Raw genomic sequence first — 22395 nt, forward strand, 5'->3', positions numbered from 1 at the left:
CCCTTACCAACCTGTCCTCCCAATGTGGAAAATATCGGATTCCTAAATGTTCTTTTTCCAAATCTTTTCCTCTCATAATCTCATGTCCAGATTAATCTTGCTCAGTTATATCCTTTTTTTTTTTTTTAAAGATTTTATTTGTTTATTTGACAGAGATCACAAGTAGGCAGAGAGGCGGGCAGAGAGAGAGAGAGAAGCAGGCTCCCTGAGAGAGATGCCGGGCTCAGTCCCAGGACCCTGGGATCATGACCTGAGCCTAAGGCAGAAGCTTTAACCCACTGAGCCACCCAGGCGCCCCCAGTTATATCCTTTTTAATATTTTTTCTATCATGACAAAACTGTAACAGTACCCTTTTGTCTCTATTACTCTGTTTGACTTCTAAAGCTCCCTTGACCTTGCCCTCATTTTACCCAGTCAGCCTAATTTCTCATTACTTTCTTAGGCAGCTTTTATCAGTGACACTTGTTGACTGACTTCTTTCCCTCTCCTTTAAATCCTAACTTGGTTTCTGCCCTTTTCATGAATTTACCTACAACTATTCTGACCTGCAGGTTTTTTTTTGTTTGTTTTCTGAAACCCCTGCAACTTAAATTTTAAACCATCTTATTTTAAACCATCTTATTATTGTTAAACTCATCTTCTCCACTTGATTGTAAAGATTGTAAATACAATTCTAGACACATAGTAATGTTCTCAATAGATTAACTATTGAATACTTAAACCATTAAAGCTTTTTGTTAAAGCTGAGTAAACTGTTGTATTGCTTTAGCTTCCTAACATTGAACTACTATAATATTTAGTATCAAGTCTTCTGATATGATTAATTAAAACTTGCTTGGAATACTAAAGTAAAACACAGTATTTTTTTTGAAAGATTTTATTTATTTATTTGACAGAGAGAGATCACAAGTAGGCAGAGAGACAGAGCGACGCAGGGTTGGGGGTTCGGGGGTAAGCAGGCTCCCCACTGAGCAGAGAGCCTGATGTGGGGCTCAATCCCAGGACCCTGAGATGATGATCTGAGCTGAAGGCAGAGGCTTTAACCCACTGAGCCACCCAGGCGCCCCTAACACAGTGATTCTTAAAGTATGTCGGACGACTCTTAGATCCTGAGATGCTTTTAGGAGTTACACGAGGTCCAATCTATTTTTGTACTAATACTAAAGTATTGTTTGCCTTTTTCACTGTGTTGACATTTGCAGTGAAAGTGCTAAATAAATGGGAAATAAAACTGCTGATGCCTGTAGATGAATTAAAACCTGGTACCCAACCTTCGTAGTAATCGTTGTATTCATCACGGCTGGCCACTTGCAGTTTAAAAAAAAAAAAGCCAGTTTCACTTAAAAATATCCTTGCTGAAGCAGTAAAAATTACTTCTTTTACTTAAACTTACTGTTTTTAATTAATCTCCATCATTGAGTATAGTACGAAAAAAGTTCATTGGTTTGATTTCAGGTTTTACATTGCAAGTAACACAAGAAATGGCCACTTGTTGAATTTTTGGTATAGTATCGAATATGAATATTCAGGCACTTTAGAATACTAATTTTAGAAAAGGTATTTTAGAATACTGGTCCTTTTTCTAACTATATAGAGGCTAGATTTTCTTCATATTCTTTGAACCAAAACTACATATCACAACAGAGAGAATGCTATGAGAATTTGTCTTCTGTTAGCTAGACCTGAAAAGAAATTTATAAATGTGTAAAATAGTGCCATTCCTCTCACTTAATTTTTGTTTATAAGTATAGTTTTTTTTTCATTTTAATATGTCAAGATTATTTAATATATAATGGCTTTTTTATGAATAAGTATTTTTAAATGTATGTTTTAATTTTTAATATAAACATAAATATATATAACCCACATAAACAAAAGCTTTTAGGAAGCTTAACTGATTGTTAAAGTGTAAGAAACCTGTGACCAAAAAATTTAAGAGCTGCTGATTGGTCAATATTCTTGACTCTTCAAGGCAGGAGTATATCTGTCTTTCTCTGTCATGTGGTTATCATTCTGTTGAATAAGTAAAGACCTATAGAAAAGATGACATATATTCTCTTTAGTTACAAGTTTGAACTACTTTTATAATTTGGTCATATGTATTTTACTTAACTTTATATGTTTCATTTCAGCCTAAAGTTTTTGGGTATTTTCTTCTTTATTTCCTTAATTGTCTGGAGAGATCAGTGGCTCATAATTTCTTTAGTAAAGCCTTTAACATCATATGCTAGAATCAGAAATTATTTTTCTCCTTTCCTATGGTTAAGCAACTCTGATTTCCTTAATCTGATTTTTTTGTTTTTAAAAAAATTTATTTAGTTAAGAAAATCATAAATTATTAAATGTTTAGTTGCTTTTTGAATTGAGAAATTACTCCCCTCTTTTTAAAGATTTTACTTATTTACTTATTTGTTTGTTCGAGAGACAGAGAGCAAATGAGAGCTGGGGAGGAGCAGAGGGAGAGGGAAAAGGGGAAGACTCCACTGTGAACAGGGAGCCCAAGGTGGAACTCCATCTCATGACCGTGAGATCACAACCTAAGGTGAAACCAAGAGTCAGACGCTTAACCAACGGAACCATCCAGGTCCCCCAAGAAATTATTCTTTTTAACACTGTCATGTAGAATAAGGGTAAATAGCATGTATTCATCAGCATTAAATAAAATAGCAAGTCTGTTTTAATTACTTGTGTTTTAGATAGCTTCAAATATTTCACTGTATTTAACCTTGCTAGACTTTCTAACAAAACTGATGGCCATTATTTTCTTATGATGCCTCATTTAATGTCAGGTACATGTCTACTGGCTTCAGTATAGTCCCTTGCTCACCTTGGCTAGATTCCTAATGCATGAAATAAATATATGGATAGACACAGGTATATATATACTTAGTCAATGACCTAGTGGCCATAGAGTAAAACCTCCATATGGAATAAGACCTTGATTTTATCACCATTTCCTTTAATTTTATGGTACCTACAACAAACAGGTATAACTTTCCTCTCTTATTAGGCAGGATAATATGGTAAAAATAGTTTACAGTTTAGCAGCTAGTTTGCGTCCATATCTCTCAGAACCCAAATGCTGTTTATTTACATTATATCACACCACAGTGCCTCCCTCATAAGAAATTAAATCCATATTCATAAATAGTTACTATTTAATGTAGCAAAAAGACTTAAATTTTGCAATCAGTGTGTCCTGGTTGGGATACTCTTTAGTTATATCTTCTGGAAAGTCATGTATAGAATGGGAATTACAGGGACACCTGGGTGGCTCAGTCAGTTAAGCATCTGCCTTTGGCTCAGGTCATGATCCCAGAGTCCTGGGGATCACATCCCACGTTGGGCTCCTTGCTCAGCAGGAAGCCCACTTTTCGCTCTGCCTGCCATTCCCCCTGCTTGTGCTCACTCTCCCTCTCTCTCTCCCTCTGGCAAATAAATAATAAAATCTCTAAAAATAAATAAAATGGGAATTATAATACATGTTCTTTAAATTTTACAGAGTAGCTTCTTTTGCTTCTTTGGAAATAAAATATAAAACCTTCATTAGAACATATGTTAATATCAAGCTTTGAGAAGTAATGGAGTTTCTAATTTTTGATTTCTATTTTTTACTCTTTCATTTTAGAAGTTATCAAGTTCTTTTAATGGATTAAATAGATTGAAGTTCTCCTCTCCTACCCCTCCTTGCCTGCAGACTCCATAGGACATGGACTTAATTTGTTTTCTTCACAATATGCCCAAGTTTTAGAATAGTACCTGCCAAATAACAACTCCAGTACTTGTTGCATGAAAGCGAATATTTAAATGAAACTGAATATATATGTATGTATTAGTGACTGAGAGAATAAGAGTGTTAATGGCAAGAAATTGAGGCTCTGGCAGATAGACTGTTATTTTGAAGGGAGCTCAGTTGAATAGGAGATGATAGTGGAATATGCAAGGGAAGGGGGCCTATAGAGGAGTTAGAATATGGTCTAGAGTTCAGATGAGAACTCAGACAGGGTGTTAGAGCATTAACAATTATCACAGAAGTAATAATAGAAGCCCTTTAAGAGAATCATGATTCCACCACCATTGTCTGTCATTTGGATTCTGTTAATACTTTATAGTTTACAAAGTACCTTCATAGAAACCTTTGAGAGATAGGTAGATGGCTGTGAGAAGAGATTTGCTCTCTAAAAGGAGGGAATGTGAATGAAGAGGAAAATGGATTCAGAACTGAATTTTCTTCCAGTAAGGGGTTAGGAAGTGGAGCTGCTACCATGGGTAAAGAGAAACTGTGCTTTAAAAAAAAAAAAAGGGGGCGCCTAGGTGACTCAGTGGGTTAAAGCCTCTGCCTTCAGCTCAGGTCATGATCCCAGGGTCCTGGGATCGAGCCCCACATCAGGCTTTCTGCTCAGCAGGGAGCCTGCTTCCTCCTCTCTCTCTGCCTGCCTCTCTGCCTACTTGTGATCTCTGTCTGTCAAATAAATAAATAAAATCTTTAAAAAGAAAATTAAAAAAAATTTAAAAATTAAAAAAAAATTTTAAAAAAAGAGAGAGAGAGAGAGAGATTTGAGAAGGTGTATACTTATGGAAACCAAGGTAGTAGAAAAGTCAGGATATAAATGGATAGTCAGGGGCACCTGGGTGATTCAGTTGATTAAGTGTCTGTCTTTGGCTCAGGTCATGATCCCAGAACCTGTGTCGGGCTCCCTGCTCAGTGAGCTTATCTCCCACTTCCTCTGCACCTCCCCTCTCCCCCACATCCCGATTGGTGGCTCACTCTATCGAAAATAAAATCTTAAAAAAAAAAAAAATGAATAGTCAACTATTTCAGGTTAAAAGCAAAAGTTAAGGATAGTGATGATGAATTTAGCTGTTAGGAAATTTCCTGGGGATGTGAAGAGTGCTATTTCAGTGCTGTGATAAGCATTGAGTCATTCAAAAGTGGAGATTATAGAAGAAATAGAGGTAAGTAACAGTGATAAAGAATCTAGAAAAACAAATGGCTCCTGAATGGGTTAGTAGGGTCAAATGAAAGGGATTTTTTTTCCAGATTAATGTTTTTCTTATTCCACCTTTCTAATAGTTATCTTTTGTCCCTATTCCAGAATTAACCTGTGTAAGTAGTAAAATACACTTCATAATTACTGACATTGTTACAGAGAGGGGTCTACCTAAAACTTACATATCAACTAGTTATTATTCCATTATGCATTCATGTACATTAAGGAAGACTACTTTTTTTTTTTTAAGATTTTATTTATTTATTTGACAGAGATCACAAGTAGGCAGAGAGGCAGGCAGAGAGAGGAGGAAGCAGGCTCCCCACTGAGCAGAGAACCCGATGTGGGGCTCGATCCCAGGACCCCGGGATCATGACCTGAGCCGAAGGCAGAGGTTTTAACCCACTGAGCCACCCAAGTGCCCAGGAAGACTCTACTTTTGATATTAAATAGGTGATAGAGGGGCGCCTGGGTGGCTCAGTGGGTTGAGCCTCTGCCTTCAGCTCAGGTCATGGTCTCAGGTCCTGGGATCGAGCCCCGAATCGGGCTCTCTGCTCAGCAGGGAACCAGCTTCCCCCTCTCTCCCTGCCTGCCTCTCTGCCTACTTGTGATCTCTGTCAAATAAATAAATAAAATCTTCTAAAAATAAATAAATAAATAAATAGGTGATAGAAAAGTAGTAATATGAATGAATAAAATTAGAATATCCACTTCTATAATATTAGCACAGAGTATTTATGTAGGTGTGGTACTATGTCCAATAAATTTAAGGATCTTTCCTGAGTAAATACATATAAAGAAGCTACTTTAATATTTTAACTTGAAGATAGTAAACTTTTTTGTTTGATTAATTGGAGTCTGGCAGTTTGGACAGTTACCCAAACTGTCAACTGCAAATTTGTCAACTGTCAAATCTGTCAACTGCAAAATTATCTATCTCTTCTATGTATTGGGGAGGATCTAGAAATGTTTAATACGAGAAAGAGAGAGATCTCTCTGTATTAACTGACATTTGTCCAACTTGCATTGAGTCCTGTGGTGTAAATGACCCAAGATCTTCTGAACATAAGAAAGAGAAAAGATATATTGGAAATGGGAACAGAAAGGGCTGGATAAAAGTGGTTTAAGCAGAATCTTATAGAATCTGAATTAATTTTAATAATTTCTTCCTAAATTAAATTTTTAAGAAAATGAAATTATTTTCTTAATTTAATGCCTCCTAGGAAAGGTTTTAATTTTGAACATGTTTTTAGAATATCATTTTAATTTTAGTTATCCACTACAATCCCACTATTAATTCAACCATTATAAATACATATTATCATCAGTTGTTGACATGGGCAAAATATTGTATGTATGTTTTCCTTTTTTTTTAACTGTTAAGCAACATTATGGTCATATAAACAAACAAAACTGCCCATGTTACTGCCTCTTTTAAACAACTGTTAGAATTATTTTGTGTTCCCTTCTCGTTTAAACTGTAACATTCAGAGACTTTGTAATGACTTTATAATTTATTTTATACTTTGAACTATAAACATTCATAGATAGACTTTGTAATAACTTTATATTTTTTTATTTTAAGATATACTATGATTTGTTTCCCATTTCTCCTATAAACCAGACATTTAACTGATTCCTAATTTTTTTAAAGTAACACTGTATTGAATGTCATTGTTCCTATAGATTTTTATTTTTTTAAAGACTTATTTATTTTAGAGAGTATGTACACATGTGTGTGTGCAGAGTTGGGGGGCAGAGGGGGAGAAAATCTCCAGCAGACTCCCTGCTGAGGGAGGAGCCCGACATGGGGCTCAGACCCACAACCCTGGCTGGGACCATGACCTGAGCCAAAATCAAGAGTTGGACACTTAACCAACTGAGCCACCCAGGCACCTCACAATTTTTATTTCTTTTACATTATTTCCTTTAGTCTAAGTTCTCAGAAGTAGGTTTACATGGTTGAAGGAGATGAACCATGTATTAGTTGTTAATGAGCTATTTATTATGTAATTTGCCTAATATCACATAGAGTGACAGAATTAGGATTAGAGCCTGACAATCTGTCCTAGATGCCGTGTTCTTGATGAGTTCTTGATCTTGCTACACTGCTGCCTTGAGAGATCTAGAGTGTTGTCTTAAGAGATCTCCAATGTTATGTCACCAATCTAGGTCAGAAGAGTAATATACATTCAGTTCATCTGTCAAAGTTATAGGAAGAAATTGGTGTGTCTGACAGTATGGTGAGGATTTCAGAAAGAATAGGATATAGACGCTGCCTTAGAAGCCTATGAACTAAGTGGTAGACAGAAACAGATGTGTAAGAAAGTAACTATGATGCAGTGCAATGAGTTATATAATTCGGATGCTGTATGAAGACAAGGAAGTGACCAAACTGAAGGAAGGAACATAGTGTAAAGAGGCTTCTAAATAGGACTGGGTTTGTTTAGATAGTCTCCATTAGTTTCTAGGAAACCAAACAGCAGAGCAAGTAATGAAGAACCTACATATGTACTGTGAGGATTAGAAGGCCATAAAGGCTATGTTGGACTGTAGAGAAAATATGTACAAGTAGGGCTTTCTGAGGAAATTTTACTGAAACTTGGGACCTGGGCTAACAGACAAGCTTTGGAAATTAAACTGTGACTGAATAGAGATTGAGAACTCCAGAGAGATTTACCTCCCAGGAGATAGATGTTTACATTTGAAGGGGGATGAGGAGTGGGTAAGACCTGAGACCATGGAGACATTCCCTATGTCGTAAAACTCAGATGCTAATCTTTTCATCCCCTGATAGATATACACAAGATCTTCCCTAGGATCTTTTGTTTACACTCAAGGATAGGCTTTTCTGCCCTGCCTCCAAACAGGAGGAGTCTGCTATATAACCCTTCCAGAATCTTATTTTCAGGGCTCCTTGCTATATTAACTTGCTATTACTGCTGTGACAAAGTACCACAAACTTAAAAACTTAATACAGATTTATTCTATTAAAGCTCTAGAGATCAGAAGTCTGAAGTGTTCTGTTGAACTAAACTCAAGGTGTTAGCAGGGCTGCATACCTTCTGGATGTTCTAGGGTAGAATCAATCCTTTCCTTCCTTTTCCAGCTTCCTAAAGCTGCCTGCAATTTTTGGCTTGTGGGTCCTTCCTCCATCTTTAAAAGAAACATCTTAGCTTCCTTCCATCTTCCAATCTCTCTTTGACTCTTGACCCTCCTGTCTTCCTCTTAAAAGGGCTTGTGATTGCATTGGGTTCACTTGGTTAATCCAGGCTAATTTTCCATGTTAAGAACCTCAGCTTAATCACACCGCTAAAGTCCTTTCACCGTGTAAGGTACAATATTCTTGGGTTCCAGGGATTAAGACATGGATCTTTTTGGGGTGGGGACCTTATTCTGCCTACCATACTCACCTATAGTGCAGACCCCAGTACATATAGAGTAATGTCTGATCTGGCTCTAATTGCAATTTCCCAGTGGGAAGAGTTGAGGTATGAGGAACTGACATAGTTTATTACAAGTAATGATAATTTATTTGTTCCTGCTCCGGCAACACCATGTCTACTTTCAGGACAGTTCAAATCAGTGTAGTGCTAAAACCCTAATGGATTGTTTTTGAAGGGCTCTACAGCTGAGCTCTCTAGACTCCTGAATAATAAGGACAGGAAAAGTCCAGAGTTGTCTGGGATCTTCTGCCTTAGGACCTCCAACTTAACCTTCTTCTTGTAAGAGCTTTCCAGCTTGGCTATCTCACTCAAATTGCAGAGTCCATCCTAGCTTCTTTATTGTCACTTTTTTCTGTCAGACCCATATGTTTAAGCTAAAACTAACCTAAAAGCAATCCAGATTTAACTAGGGGTTAGAGTTTGGTTCCTCTCCCTTCCCTTTGCTGTTCTGTACTTGGACATAGAAATGCAAATGATACCAGCCCTCCACAGTAAATGTAGGCACTCATCTTCAGATACAGGAGTTATATTCCCGTTTCATAATGTATTTGTGCGTTTTCTAGTATAGGCTGACTGTATTATAGCAGGTTGTTTTTTTTTTTCCCAATTCATTTTCCAGTATCTTATAGCCACTGAATTGGCTCAACTATTAATCCTATGATCCTATTTCAAGGATGTATTAGGGAGCTAGGCAAACTCTCAGATCTAGGTTTGGCATTAGTTATCGGAGCTCACCTAAACCTATCGTTGGTAAAGGCTACCCACTTTGGAATTAAATCCTGGTCTTCTAGAACTGACCACAACTTACCCCTCAAAAAGTTACTACACTGTGTAAATAGTACTAACCAAAGACTTTTAGAGAAAAATTTTTTCTAGATTTAAAAGTTAGTCCTAGACTTATGCACTACTTCCTGTACTTATATTGATTGTTACTGTCTTTATTAAGTAAAGATATAACTAAGAAATAGGGCAGAACAATAAAGAAAAGAAAAGAAAAGTTGGTGTGAAATGTTTGATAATGTACACTCAGGCATTCATGTGAGTGACATATGAGTCTCATGCGGCCCTTCCTTTTCCTTTCCTCCCTCTGCCCCTTCCTTTTTTCTTTGCTTCTCCTTTATTTTTCCTCCATTTTCTTTTCTCTTCTATCCCCCTTCTCTTATTAGCAAATACCATAAAGATACTCAACCTTCTTTCTCTTAGTATTTTGTTCTAGAATGGAGTTTTTAATAAGTGTAAGAATTAGTCATACAGCTTATTTTGAAAAAAGCTTCAGTAGACATTTTATTAACAGCTTAGAAGTGAGTTTATCTTTTAAATTTATCTTCTGTGTGTGTTCTTTTTTCAAGACGAGACACTGGTTTTCATTTTTTTCTTTACCATTTTAGGACTTTTCTTTTCGGTAGAGATGGAAATCCAAATAAACGGAATGTGCACAATGAAACATCTATGCATTTGTTATGTATGGGACCTCAAATTATGATATCTGAAGGCGCCCTTCATCCCCGCTTAGCACGGCCCGCAGAAGATGATTTCAGAAGAGCAGATTGTCTGCAGATGATCTTAAGGTGGAAAGGAGCAAAACTTGACCAAGGAGAATATGAGAGAGCAGCTATTGATGCTGTTGATAACAAAAAGAACACACCCCTGCACTATGCCGCTGCCTCAGGGATGAAAACCTGTGTCGAGGTAAAACTTTTTTAATATTCTACATTCTGTAAAATTTGTGTCTTGGTAACATGTAATAATCAGAGTTTTCTTTGCTTATCTTAACAGTTACTTTAGTTACTTTAGTCCTTTTTGTCCTCTTTATGATTCTAAGAGAATCTGGATATCTTTTAAATACAGTCATTCCCTTGTTTTAGGGAAAGATTAAAAATAAACCCATAAACAGTCCCCCTTGGGAATAAAATGGAATCAAGAGCAATTAAAAATTAGCTAACATTCCTGAAGATCACAGTCCTCAATTAAACACTTGTCACTTAAGAGTAAGGGTTTTGGGGGCGCCTGGGTGGCTCAGTGGGTTAAGCCTCTGCCTTCGGCTCAGGTCATGATCTCAGGGTCCTGGGATCGAGCCCCGCATCGGGCTCTCTGCTCAGCAGGGAATCTGCTTCCCCCTCTCTCTCTGCCTGCCTCTCTGCCTACTTGTGATCTCTGTCTGTCAAATAAATAAATAAATAAATAAATAAATAAATAAATCTTAAAAAAAAATATTCCTTTAAAAAAAAAAAAGAGTAAGGGTTTTGGTGGAGATATGTTCTACTTTTTGGCTGATTTTTAGAAGCCAGTTTATACATGTTGGATATGGCAAATCTTAGCCATGGGACTTAGATTACCTAAAATTGATCAGTTCCCTAAGCAAGGGGTAAATATTAATGAATATATTTATTTTGGTCTTTTAAAAAACCTTTGTAACTTAAATTGTTTTAAAAAGTTTTCTGTTTAGGGGCGCCTGGGTGGCTCAGTGGTTTAAGCCTCTGCCTTCGGCTCAGGTCATGATCTCAGGGTTCTGGGATCGAGCCCCACATCTGGCTCTCTGCTCAGCAAGGAGCCTGCTTCCCCCTCTCTCTGCCTGCTTCCCCCCTTTCTGCCTGCTTCCCCCCTCTCTGCCTGCTTCTCTGCCTACTTGTGATCTCTCTCTGTCAAATAAATAAATAAAATCTTAAAAAAAAAAAGTTTTCTGTTTAATCTGTATTAATATATTCCTGAATACTATATTGCATTTTAATTTTTCCATTTTTGGATTTCATATATAACAGTAGGCTTAGATAAAATCAGCCATGTAATACAGGATATTAACTAAGCTAGGAAATCCTACTCTTCATGGTGTCATCACTACTGTACATACAGTAGAATGGGTTTTGTCAGCTACATTCATGTCAATATACTTATTATAGAAGTTCTTTTATATAGATATATTAAAGTGTGAGTGGGGAGCATTATAGATTCGATCACAGAGTATCTATGTTACCAAACCTTAGACCTTTGATGGAAGAGCAGTGATCCTAATCAGATTAAAATACGTATCTGAGGGTGCCTGGGTGGCTCAGTGGGTTAAGCCTCTGCCTTCGGCTCAGGTCATGATCCCAGTGTCCTGGGATTAAGCCCCGCGTCAGGCTCTCTGCGCAGCAGGGAGCCTGTTTCCTCCTCTCTCTCTGCCTACTTGTGATCTCTGTCTGTCAAATAAATAAATAAAATCTTTAAAAAATAAAATACGTATCTGAAAATTTAATACTTCTTTAATGTTCCTCACATATATATTTTATACTTCTAAATTGATAAAGATATTAAAAATATGAATGTCTTTCATTTTCTTATGCATTTTAAAAGATTATAGCCTCTTATATAATTTCCTTAGTGTATCTGAAGTGACAGTTCTTTTTACTTTAAAAAGCCTTCTGATCTTCTTTTGTTTATTGCTATTAGTTATGATACTGGTTAATCTTCTGGAATCTTAGTCATTTTATCTCTTGGGGTTTTCTCACCTTTGCCCACTAGTAAGTTAGTGACAGTCATCAACTTGAAACTATTTTTTTTAATTAATTTATTTATTTTAATAAACATATAATGTATTTTTATCCCCAGGGGTACAGGTCTGTGAATCGCCAGGTTTACACCTTTCACAGCACTCATCATAGCACATACCCTCCCCAATGTCCATATCCCCACCACCCTCTCCCTTCCCCCCTGCCCCCAGCAACCCTCAGTCTGTTTTTTGAGATTGAGTCTTTTATGGTTTGTCTTCCTCCCAATCCCATCTTTTCATTTTTTCTTTTCCTACCTCCCCCCAAACCCCCCACATTGCATCTCCACTTCCTCATATCAAAGAGATCATACAATAGTTGTCTTTCTCTGATTGACTTATTTCGCTAAACATAATACCCTCTAGTTTCATCCACGTCATCGCAAATGGCAAGATTTCATTTCTTTGATGGCTGTATAGTATTCCATTATGTATATATACCACATCTTCTTTATCCATTTATCTGTTGATGGACATCTAAGTTCTTTCTACAGTTTGGCTATTGTGGACATTGCTGCTATAAACTGCTATAAACATTGCTGCTATAAACATTTGGGTGCACGTGCCCCTTCGGAGCAATATTCCTTTCGCTATTCGAGGTCTTTTCTGGGTCCATATAAATTTTAGGATTATTTGTTCCATTTCTTTGAAAAAAATGGATGGGATTTTGATAGGGATTGCATTAAATGTATAGATTGCTTCAGGTAGAATAGACATTTTCACAATATTTGTTCTTCCAATCCATGAGCATGGAACATTTTTCCATTTCTTTGTGTCTTCCTCAATTTCTTTCATGAGTACTTTATAGTTTTCTGAGTATAGACTCTTTGCCTCTTTGGTTAGATTTATTCCTAGGTATCTTATGGTTTTGGGTGCGATTGTAAATGGGATTGACTCCTCAATTTCTCTTTCTTCTGTCTTGTTGTTAGTGTAAAGAAATGCGACTGATTTCTGTGCATTGACTTTATATCCTGACACTTTACTGAATTCCTCTACAAGTTCTAACAGTTTTGGAGTGGAGTCTTTTGGGTTTTCCACATATAGTATCATATCATCTGCAAAGAGTGATAGTTTGACTTCTTCTTTGCCAATTTGGATGCCTTTCATTTCTTCTTGTTGTCTGATGGCTGAGGCTAGGACTTCTAGTACTATGTTGAACAGCAGTGGTGATAACAGACATCCTTGCCATGTTCCTGACCTTAGCGGAAAAGCTTTCAGTTTCTCTCCATTGAGAATGATATTTGCAGTGGGTTTTTCATAGATGGCTTTGATAATATTGAGGTATGTGCCTTCTATCCCTACACTTTGAAGAGTTTTAATCAGGAAGGGATGCTGCACTTTGTCAGATGCTTTTTCAGCATCTATTGAGAGTATCATACGGTTCTTACTCTTTCTTTTATTAATGTATTGTATCCCATTGATGGATTTGCGGATGTTGAACCAACCTTGCAGTCCTGGAATAAATCCCACTTGGTCGTGGTGAATAATCCTTTTAATGTACTGTTGGATCCTATTGGCCAGTATTTTGGTGAGAATTTTCGCATCTGTGTTCATCAAGGATATTGGTCTGTAATTCTCTTTTTTGATGGGATCCTTGTCTGGTTTTGGGATCAAGGTGATGCTGGCCTCATAAAATGAGTTTGGAAGTTTTCCTTCCATTTCTATTTTTTGGAACAGTTTCAGGAGAATAGGAATTAATTCTTCTTTAAATGTTTGGTAGAATTCCTCTGGGAAGTCGTCTGGTCCTGGACTTTTGTTTGTTTGGAGATTTTTGATGACTGTTTCAATCTCCTTACTGGTTATGGGTCTGTTCAGGCTTTCTATTTCTTCCTGGTTCAGTTGTGGTAGTTTATATGTCTCTAGAAATGTATCCATTTCTTCCAGGTTGTCAAATTTGTTGGCGTAGAGTTGCTTGTAGTATGTTCTTATAATTGTTTGTATTTCTTTGGTGTTGGTTGTGATCTCTCCTCTTTCATTCATGATTTTATTTATTTGGGTCCTTTCTCTTTTCTTTTTGATAAGTCTGGCCAGGGGTTTGTCAATCTTATTAATTCTTTCAAAGAACCAGCTCCTAGTTTCGTTGATTTGTTCTATTGTTTTTTTAGTTTCTATTTCATTGATTTCTGCTCTGATCTTAATGATTTCTCTTCTCCTGCTGGGTTTAGGCTTTCTTTGTTGTTCTTTCTCCAGCTCATTTAGGTGTAGGGTTAGGTTGTATATTTGAGACCTTTCTTGTTTCTTGAGAAAGGCTTGTACCGCTGTATATTTTCCTCCCAGGACTGCCTTTGTTGTGTCCCACAGATTTTTGAACCGTTGTGTTTTAATTATCATTTGTTTCCATGAATTTTTTCAACTCTTCTTTAATTTCCTGGTTGACCCATTCATTTTTTAGAAGGATGCTGTTTAGTCTCCATGTATTTGCATGCTTTCCAAATTTCCTCTTGTGATTGAGTTCTAGCTTCAGAGCATTGTGGTCTGTAAATATGCAGGGAATGATCTCAATCTTTTGATACTGGTTGAGACCTGATTTATGACCCAGGATGTGGTCTATTCTGGAGAATGTTCCATGTGCACTAGAGAAGAATGTATATTCTGTTGCTTTGGGATAGAATGTTCTGAATATATCTGTGATGTCCATCTGGTCCAGTGTGTCATTTTAGGCCTTTATTTCCTTGTTGATCTTTTGCTTAGATGATCTGTCCATTTCAGTGAGGGGAGTGTTAAAGTCCCCTGCTATTATTGTATTAGTGTCGATGTATTTCTTTGACTTTGTTATTAATTGGTTTATATAGTTGGCGGCTCCCATGTTCGGGGCATAGATATTTAAGATTGTTAGGTCTTCTTGTTGGACAGACCCTTTGAGTATGATATAGTGTCCTTCCTCATCTCTTATTATAGTCTTTGGCTTAAAATCTAATTGGTCTGATATAAGGATTGCCACCCCAGCTTTCTTCTGATGTCCATTAGCATGGTACATTGTTTTCCACCCCCTCACTTTCAATCTGGAGGTGTCTTCGGGTCTAAAATGAGTTTCTTGTAGGCAGCATATTGATGGGTTTTGTTTTTTTATCCATTGTGATACCCTGTGTCTTTTGATTGGGGCATTTAGCCCATTAACATTCAGGGTAACTATTGAGAGATATGAATTTATTGCCATTGTATTGCCTGTAAGGTGACTGTTACTGTATATTGTCTCTGTTTCTTTCTGATCTACTACTTTTAGGGTCTCTCTTTGCTTAGAGGACCCCTTTCAGTATTTCCTGTAGAGCTGGTTTGGTGTTTGCAAATTCTTTCAGCTTTTGTTTGTCCTGGAAGCTCTTTATCTCTCCTTCTATTTTCAATGATAGCCTAGCTGGATATAGTATTCTTGGCTGCATGTTTTTCTCGTTTAGTGCTCTGAATATATCATGCCAGTTCTTTCTGGCCTGCCAGGTCTCTGTGGATAGGTCCACTGCCAATCTAATGTTTTTACCCTTGTATGTTACAGACTTCTTTTCCCGGGCTGCTTTCAGGATTTTCTCTTTGTCGCTAAGACTTGTAAATTTTACTATCAGGTGACGAGGTGTGGACCTGTTTTTATTGATTTTGAGGGGCGTTCTTAGCATCTCCTGGATTTTGATGTTTGTTCCCTTTGCCATATTAGGGAAATTCTCTCCAATAATCGTCTCCAATATACCTTCTGCTCCCCTCTCTCTTTCTTCTTCTTCTGGAATCCCAATTATTCTAATGTTGTGTCGTCTTATGGTGTCGCTTATCTCTCGAATTCTCTCCTTGTGGTCCATTATTTGTTTGTCTCTCTTTTGCTCAGCTTCTTTATTCTCTGTCATTTGGTCTTCTATGTCACTAATTCTTTCTTCTGCCTCATTTATCCTGGCAGTGAGAGCTTCCATTTTTGATTGCGCCTCATTAATAGCTTTTTTTATTTCAACTTGGTTAGATTTTAGTTCTTTTATTTCTCCAGAAAGGGCTTTCATCTCTCCGGAGAGGGTTTCTCTAATATCTTCTATGCCTTTTTCGAGCCCGGCTAGAACCTTGAGCATTGACAATCTGAACTCTAGATCTGTCATATTACCAATGTCCGTATTGATTAGGTCCCCAGCCTTCGTTACTGCCTCTTTGTTCTTTTTTTTGTGGTGAGTTTTTCCGCCTTGTCATTTTGTCCAGATAAGATTTGCTTTCTCCTCTTCTAGAATTCCGCTGTTTTTGGTGAGTGAAGTTGGTCTTGGCTGGGTTTCTTGTTGATCTTCTGGGGGAGGGGCCTGTTGTAGTGATTCTCAAGTGTCTTTGCCGCAGGCAGAATCGCACCACCCTTGCCAGGGGTGGTAATCCTTTCGGGAGCTTTTGTTCCCTGAGCGCTTTCTGTAGAGTTCCAGAGGACAGAAATGAAGATGGTGGCCTCCCAATCTCCGGCCCGGAGGAGCCGAAAGCTTGGTGTCCTGCTCCTCAGTGCGCCATCAGAGAAAAGTGCCCAACCGCCCTGCCTCCCTGGCCTGCGGTTGTGCCTGGAGGAAAGCAGTCAATTGCTGGCACTTGGAGAAAAGCGCCCGGTCGCTTCTGTCTCCGTGGCCTCTGGCCGCGCTCGGAGCCCACCCAGCGTGCCACCGGCTCAAGGTAACCCCGGGCTGAGAGCTCACTCCTCGGCTCTGTCACTGTAGCCGGCTTCCCTGCTCTAATACCTGTGAGCTCTGCGGCACTCAGACATCCCTGGTCCTTCTGTGTCCCCGCGGGACCTGGGGTTACGCTGACCCTACCTGGGCTTCCCCCCGGTTTAGCCTGTGGAGCGATGTCCCTCCGTGGAGCAGACTTTTAAAAGTCCCTATTTTGTGCTCCATTGCTCCGCCACTTGCCGGAAGCTGGCCCCTCCCCCTGCAGTCTGTCTTCCCGTCGCTTTGGATTCACTTCTCCATAGGTCCTACCTTTCAGAAAGTGATCGATTTTCTGTTTCTAGAATTGTTGCTCTTCTTCTCTTCAATTTCCCATTGGATTTGTAGGTGTTCACAATGGTTAGATAAGCTATCTAGCTGATCTCCTGCTACCCGATGTCGTCTCAGCCTGCTACTTCTCCGCCATCTTGACTCCTCTCCTTGAAACTATTTTTGTAAGCAGTGCTTTCTAACATTGATTTACATTGTGGTGGAAGGATGTCCTAGGATTGGTGGGGTGGTGGGGAGGTATGCTCCTATCAGTAGAATTCCTGAGGCTTTTTACATAAACCTTTTTTTTTTCCAGATTTTATTTATTTATTAGAGAGAGAGAGAGAGAGATCACAAGTAGGCAGAGAGGCAGGCAGAGAGAGGTGGGGAAGCAGGCTCCCTGCTGAGCAGAAAGCCTGGTTCGGGGCTCGATCCCAGTACCCTGAGATCATGACCTGAGTCAAAGGCAGAGGCTTAACGCACTGAGCCACCAGGTGCCCCTACATAAACCTTTTTGTATATTGTTCTTTTCTCACCTCCTATGAAAGAATCTCTGCTGAAGTGACTCATCATTATTGAGTCACTCTAACTCAAGTGAGTTAGAGTAGAAAATAGCTTATTCTTGATAGTAATAATAATTCTCTTATTTTGCTGCTTTAATATCTTGCTTCCAAAAATTCTCTTATAAGCATTGCTTTAGTACTTGTTGATTTTGAAGTATGTTTACAGCAACATGCTTATTAAATTGTTCGCAAAAATTGAGTGCAGTGCTTTTACCAGTATTTTTTGCTCAGTGAAGGAAGTTAGTGCTGGTTTATTCTGAATTGACAGTTCTGATTTGCATTGTGTGAATGAATGTGTGTGTGTTTTAACTGTTTGATCTGTCAACATATCACATTCATAAATCACACCATTTGGTAGCTGTTTTCATTTGCTATATTCAGAGGAATTAATTGACTTAATAAAACATCCCAAATAGAACACTATAAATACCTTGGTTGAATTTATTCTAGTTTTCCTCAGCAAATTCCAGCATATGCTTTTACCCATATAAAGTTAATCTCTTACGTATACTTGACTATATACTTACCAAGCTTTAGGCCTTGATTGACTTTTTATAATGCTTACTATTCATTAAACTAGAAGAAGTTCCCTTGGAAATAGACTTTAATTTTCAGAGCTCTTAGTGTGTTTACTAATACTAGTGCATAAAATAAATGCCTTGAAGTATAGAATCTAATAACTGTACTTCCTACAGAATTAATCTATAGGTATCTTCATGTGGTATCATATTCCTTGAGTTAAAAAGAGAGTTATCAAGTATTTATTAATTTTTTCATAAAGCTAAGGGATCATAGTATGGTAAAGAGAGTACTGGTTTCTAGTTTTGGTCTTCACAGTGACTATCTACTAAACCTCTTTGAGATTATCAATTCCAGCCATCCAAGAGAAAACTATCTGCATTATCTCAAAAGACCTCTTTGAACACTAATTTTCTGTTGATCTTTGATTGCTCTAAAATATATCCCATTTTCAGTGTAGGGGCTTTAAGGCTAAATTGATTATTTTATTCCATAGTTAAGGCCAACCTGTTTTGTTTTGAACTCTCATATCTATGGAAATATGCCTTCTCTAGTGGTTCAAAATGTTTTTCTCTCTATGTTTATTTAAAGAGAGACTTGGTAACTCATCAGGTGACAATGCCATATGTACATTTAATAATTTAAACAGTTCTTTATGGCTCATTATTTTGAACCATAGAAATAAATAAATAAATAAATAAATAAAATAAATTAAAAATTAAAAATAAATAAATAAATAAAATTATTTTGAACCATAGAAATAAAATATTAACCTTACACTTTCCTCATCTTCTTAACATAATTGTGTAAGTTAAAGGTACATATCATATACACACACACAATCACACCAAGAACCTCTTAACTATACAGTTCTTCTGGAAACTTCCAGGTACGAAGATATCAGTGGATTGATATAAGTTATTGCATGGAATATCGAGCCCTGAAGTTCCTCATGTTATATTGCTGCCTAGTTGACTTCCTTGTATTTATATTCCAAGAGTCTGTCAAATTCAACATACCAAAAACTGTACTCAGTCTTTCTACTCTCTAGCTCCTCCTCGTGACTGCCTTCTATTACTGACACCATCATTATACGTATATCTAATATTGATACCTGATTTTACCTTGGCCTGGTTTTTGTCTTTGTGTTTGTCTTTTTGCATCAAACTCATGCCACTCATTTGCAGAATAGAGCTATATGGACTGTACAGGCTGGATTTGGCTCACAGTTGCACTGGACCCTGTATTATGCAAAGAACTGGAAGAGAAAAGCAAAGATTTTTTTGTAAAATTACAAAGATTACAAAGAATTTTTAAAATGCTGTGTAATAGATGCCCAGTGCACAAAAATGGAACTCCATTAAAACAGATCTTGCAAGAATTTAGCTCAATAAATAATACACTTTTTTCTTAGTTGCTGAGTTTTTGTTTTTCTATTTCTTTGGAATACAGATGGACTTTGGAGAAGAATGGTGGGTTAGGTCTATTAGCATGGCCCAATTAAAAGCCCAGTGATTTTTCTCCCCTTGGCCGACTTCCTAAGAGCCAGCCTAGTCATTAAGCCTCATTTTATTTATCTTAGTGCTTTTCCTGTCATAGTGATTCAATACATGGTTTGATGTGTGGAGGTTATTGCTTTTGATAGTGTTTCATTCTTTGTGAAAAGTATTTTTTAAAATGAGCATTATCTTAGATATTTCCTATGCACCCCTGTCCCAGTTGCTTATTCAAAGCTTTAAGTGTAGCTACTTATTGTCGGATCAAATAGAGGTCACTAGAAAACTGAAGGTGTTAAGTCACTTTTCGCTTTTCAGCCATAAGGCCTATTTGACACTTTGGCAGCTATCAGAGCATTTCACTTCAATGAAAAGCCCTAAAAACCATTCCCAGGTCAACCTGAAGAGTTTTACTTAATTATATTGTGTTTTTAGCACATGGACTTTTAAAACTGAAAAGACTACAGAAGTTGTAGTCCCAGCTCAACAATTTAGTTACTTTGCCTATCTGAGCCTTGGTTTTCTAATATTTATTAAAGTAAGCTATGACTTTCTTATTGCCTCCAAAACATTAATGATGCAAAAGCTCTATTAATTATTTGGGCAGTAAATGTTATAGGCATTGAAGGGAAAGGAAGACCATTTTAATTTTAGTTATCCTGGAAGATTGCATGGGTACTAGTATGATTTGAGTAGGTAAGATTTCAGTATTTGGAGGAAGATACTTAAAATGTGCCCCTCAGACCTGCAGCATCACTTAACCCTTGGGAGCTTGTTATAAGCCCACCAGGTCTCCAGATTCTAAATCAGAGTCTCTGGGGCTATACTCCCAAGTTTTAAGCAAATTCCTCTGGTTATTTGTTTACATGTCAGAGTTTGAGAAGCACTGTCCTAGGTCTCAGACATATGCAGGTTAAAGTATTTTGCAGAAGAATGGTTAGACAGATGACTTAAAATGAAGATAGAGGCCATACCAAGTAGAAAATACTAATGTCAAGGTCAATAATTTGGAATTTATTTATGGAAAACTGAGCCATTGAACGTTTTTGATTGGAGAAGTACTATTATGAAAGCAGATATAGTAAGATTAGCCTAATGGTGGTTATGTACAATAGATTTGAATGGCAGACTTGTAAAACAGTGTTTTGAAGCCTTGCTACACAAAGGATGTTCCTCAGATTGGCATTGGCATCAGTTATTTAGGAAACTTCTTGGAAACGCAAAGTCTCAGGGCTCATTCCAGACCAAATGAATCTGAATCTGTAGTTGTTTTTTTTTTAAGATTTTTAAAATATATTTTGGAGAACGAGAGAGAGAACAGAGGGAGGAGCAGAGAGAGAGAGGGAGAAGCAGACTCCCCACTGAGCGAGGAGCTTGATGCAGGGCTCAATCCCAGAACTCTGCAGTCATGACCAGATCCAAAATCCAGAGTTGGGTTCTTAACCTACTAAGTCACCCAGGCATCCCCTGAATCTGTAGCTTAACAAGATTCCAAGGTGATTCATATTCACATTAAGGTTTGAGAAGCCCTGACTTAGAGCATAGTTAGTGGGACACCTACAATGGAATCGTAACACTTTTTGTAAAAAGTACATATATCTAATCCCTACACTGGTTCCCTCTAATATGACTGTCAGGTCACCTGGATGATTCTCACACAGTTTGAAAACTTTTGTGCTGGAATAGTGGTTGTAAACTGGCTGCACCAAAAAAAATCTCATAGTGTAGACTGTGTCTCAGATCAATAAAATTGGCATTTCTGAGGGTGGAGCCCAAACATATCAGTATTTGAAACTTCAAATACTTCAGCTGATTCCAGTGATCAGCCAAGGTTGAAAACCAGTGTAGTAGAGGGAGTGATAGGTTTTATATTATTACACTAATCTGGTAGGAACTGATAAAGAGCCTCAATTTGTGTGGTGGTTTTGGAAACGGAAAGAGTAGGGTTGATGCAAGGGACATTGTGAGGACTTGGCAGCATTTGGTAACTTGGCCAGTTGACACAAGAAAGCAGGGGAGACTAAGGGTTTAAAATGATGGAGACTTTGAGGGCCCCTGGCTGGCTCAGTCGGTAGAGCACAGAGCATGTGACTCTTAGGATCATGAGTTCAAGCCCCTCCTTGGGCCTAGAGCTTGCTTAAAAAAGTTAAATGTGTGCAATTTTTAAAAAATGATGGAGGCTTTAAAATGTTAATGTTAAACTATCTTTGGGTGATACAGTTTTTCTTTTATTGGTTTTCCACCTTTTCTATAACAATCTGATATCATTGTTTATAATTAGAGTAAAATAAATTATTTTTCATTAGAATGAGCATGGTTTTGAACCTGGCTCACTTTGAAGCCTGCTGACAATTAGCAGACATTTAAAAAGTGAGATGAGATAAGGGAATTTGCTGAAAGGAAGGGAGAACATACTGAGTTTTCATTTAGAAGGATGGAAATTAAGGTCTTAGGTGTTTCAGGCTATTGAAAATTAGTACTAGTTGTTTGGGGGTAAAGAATATAAATTTAGGGGCACCTAGGTAGCTCAGTCATTAAGCACCTGCCTTTGGCTCAGGTAATGATCCCAGAGTCCTGGGATTGAGTCCCGCATCAGGCTTCCTGCTGAGCAGGAAGCCTGCTTCTCCCTCTCCCATGCCCCCTGCTTGTGTTCTCTCTCTTGCTGTGCCTCTCTCTGTCAAATAAATAAATAAAATCTTTTTTTTTTTTTAAAAAGAATATAAATTTAGAATTGAGTGTCATCTGCATAGAGTTGATAACTAAAAACAAGATAAGGTAGAGATGAGAAATCCAAGGAAAGATTTAGATTATAGACAAAACTAGAGTTAAAGTCACAGCGCCTATTTGGAGAATGCCTGTGTTTAAGATTGATTGATTGATTGATTGATTTGACAGACAGAGATCACAAGTAGGCAGAGAGGCAGGCAGAGAGAGAGGAAGGGA

General features: G+C 37.6%; 1 protein-coding gene across 1 annotated transcript in view; it reads left to right on the top strand.

The window, feature by feature from the left end:
- Positions 1-22395, top strand: part of ANKIB1 (ankyrin repeat and IBR domain containing 1) — a 153525-nt gene that overhangs the window by 57795 nt on the left and 73335 nt on the right. Inside the window, exon 3 of the mRNA XM_080818598.1 lies at positions 9827-10127. Coding sequence (XP_080674724.1) covers positions 9827-10127 — 301 coding nt within the window. The remainder of the gene's footprint in view (positions 1-9826; positions 10128-22395) is intronic.

This window comes from Martes martes (genome assembly GCF_963455335.1).
Source record: "Martes martes genome assembly, chromosome: 11".
In the NCBI taxonomy this organism is placed as follows: domain Eukaryota; kingdom Metazoa; phylum Chordata; class Mammalia; order Carnivora; family Mustelidae; genus Martes; species Martes martes.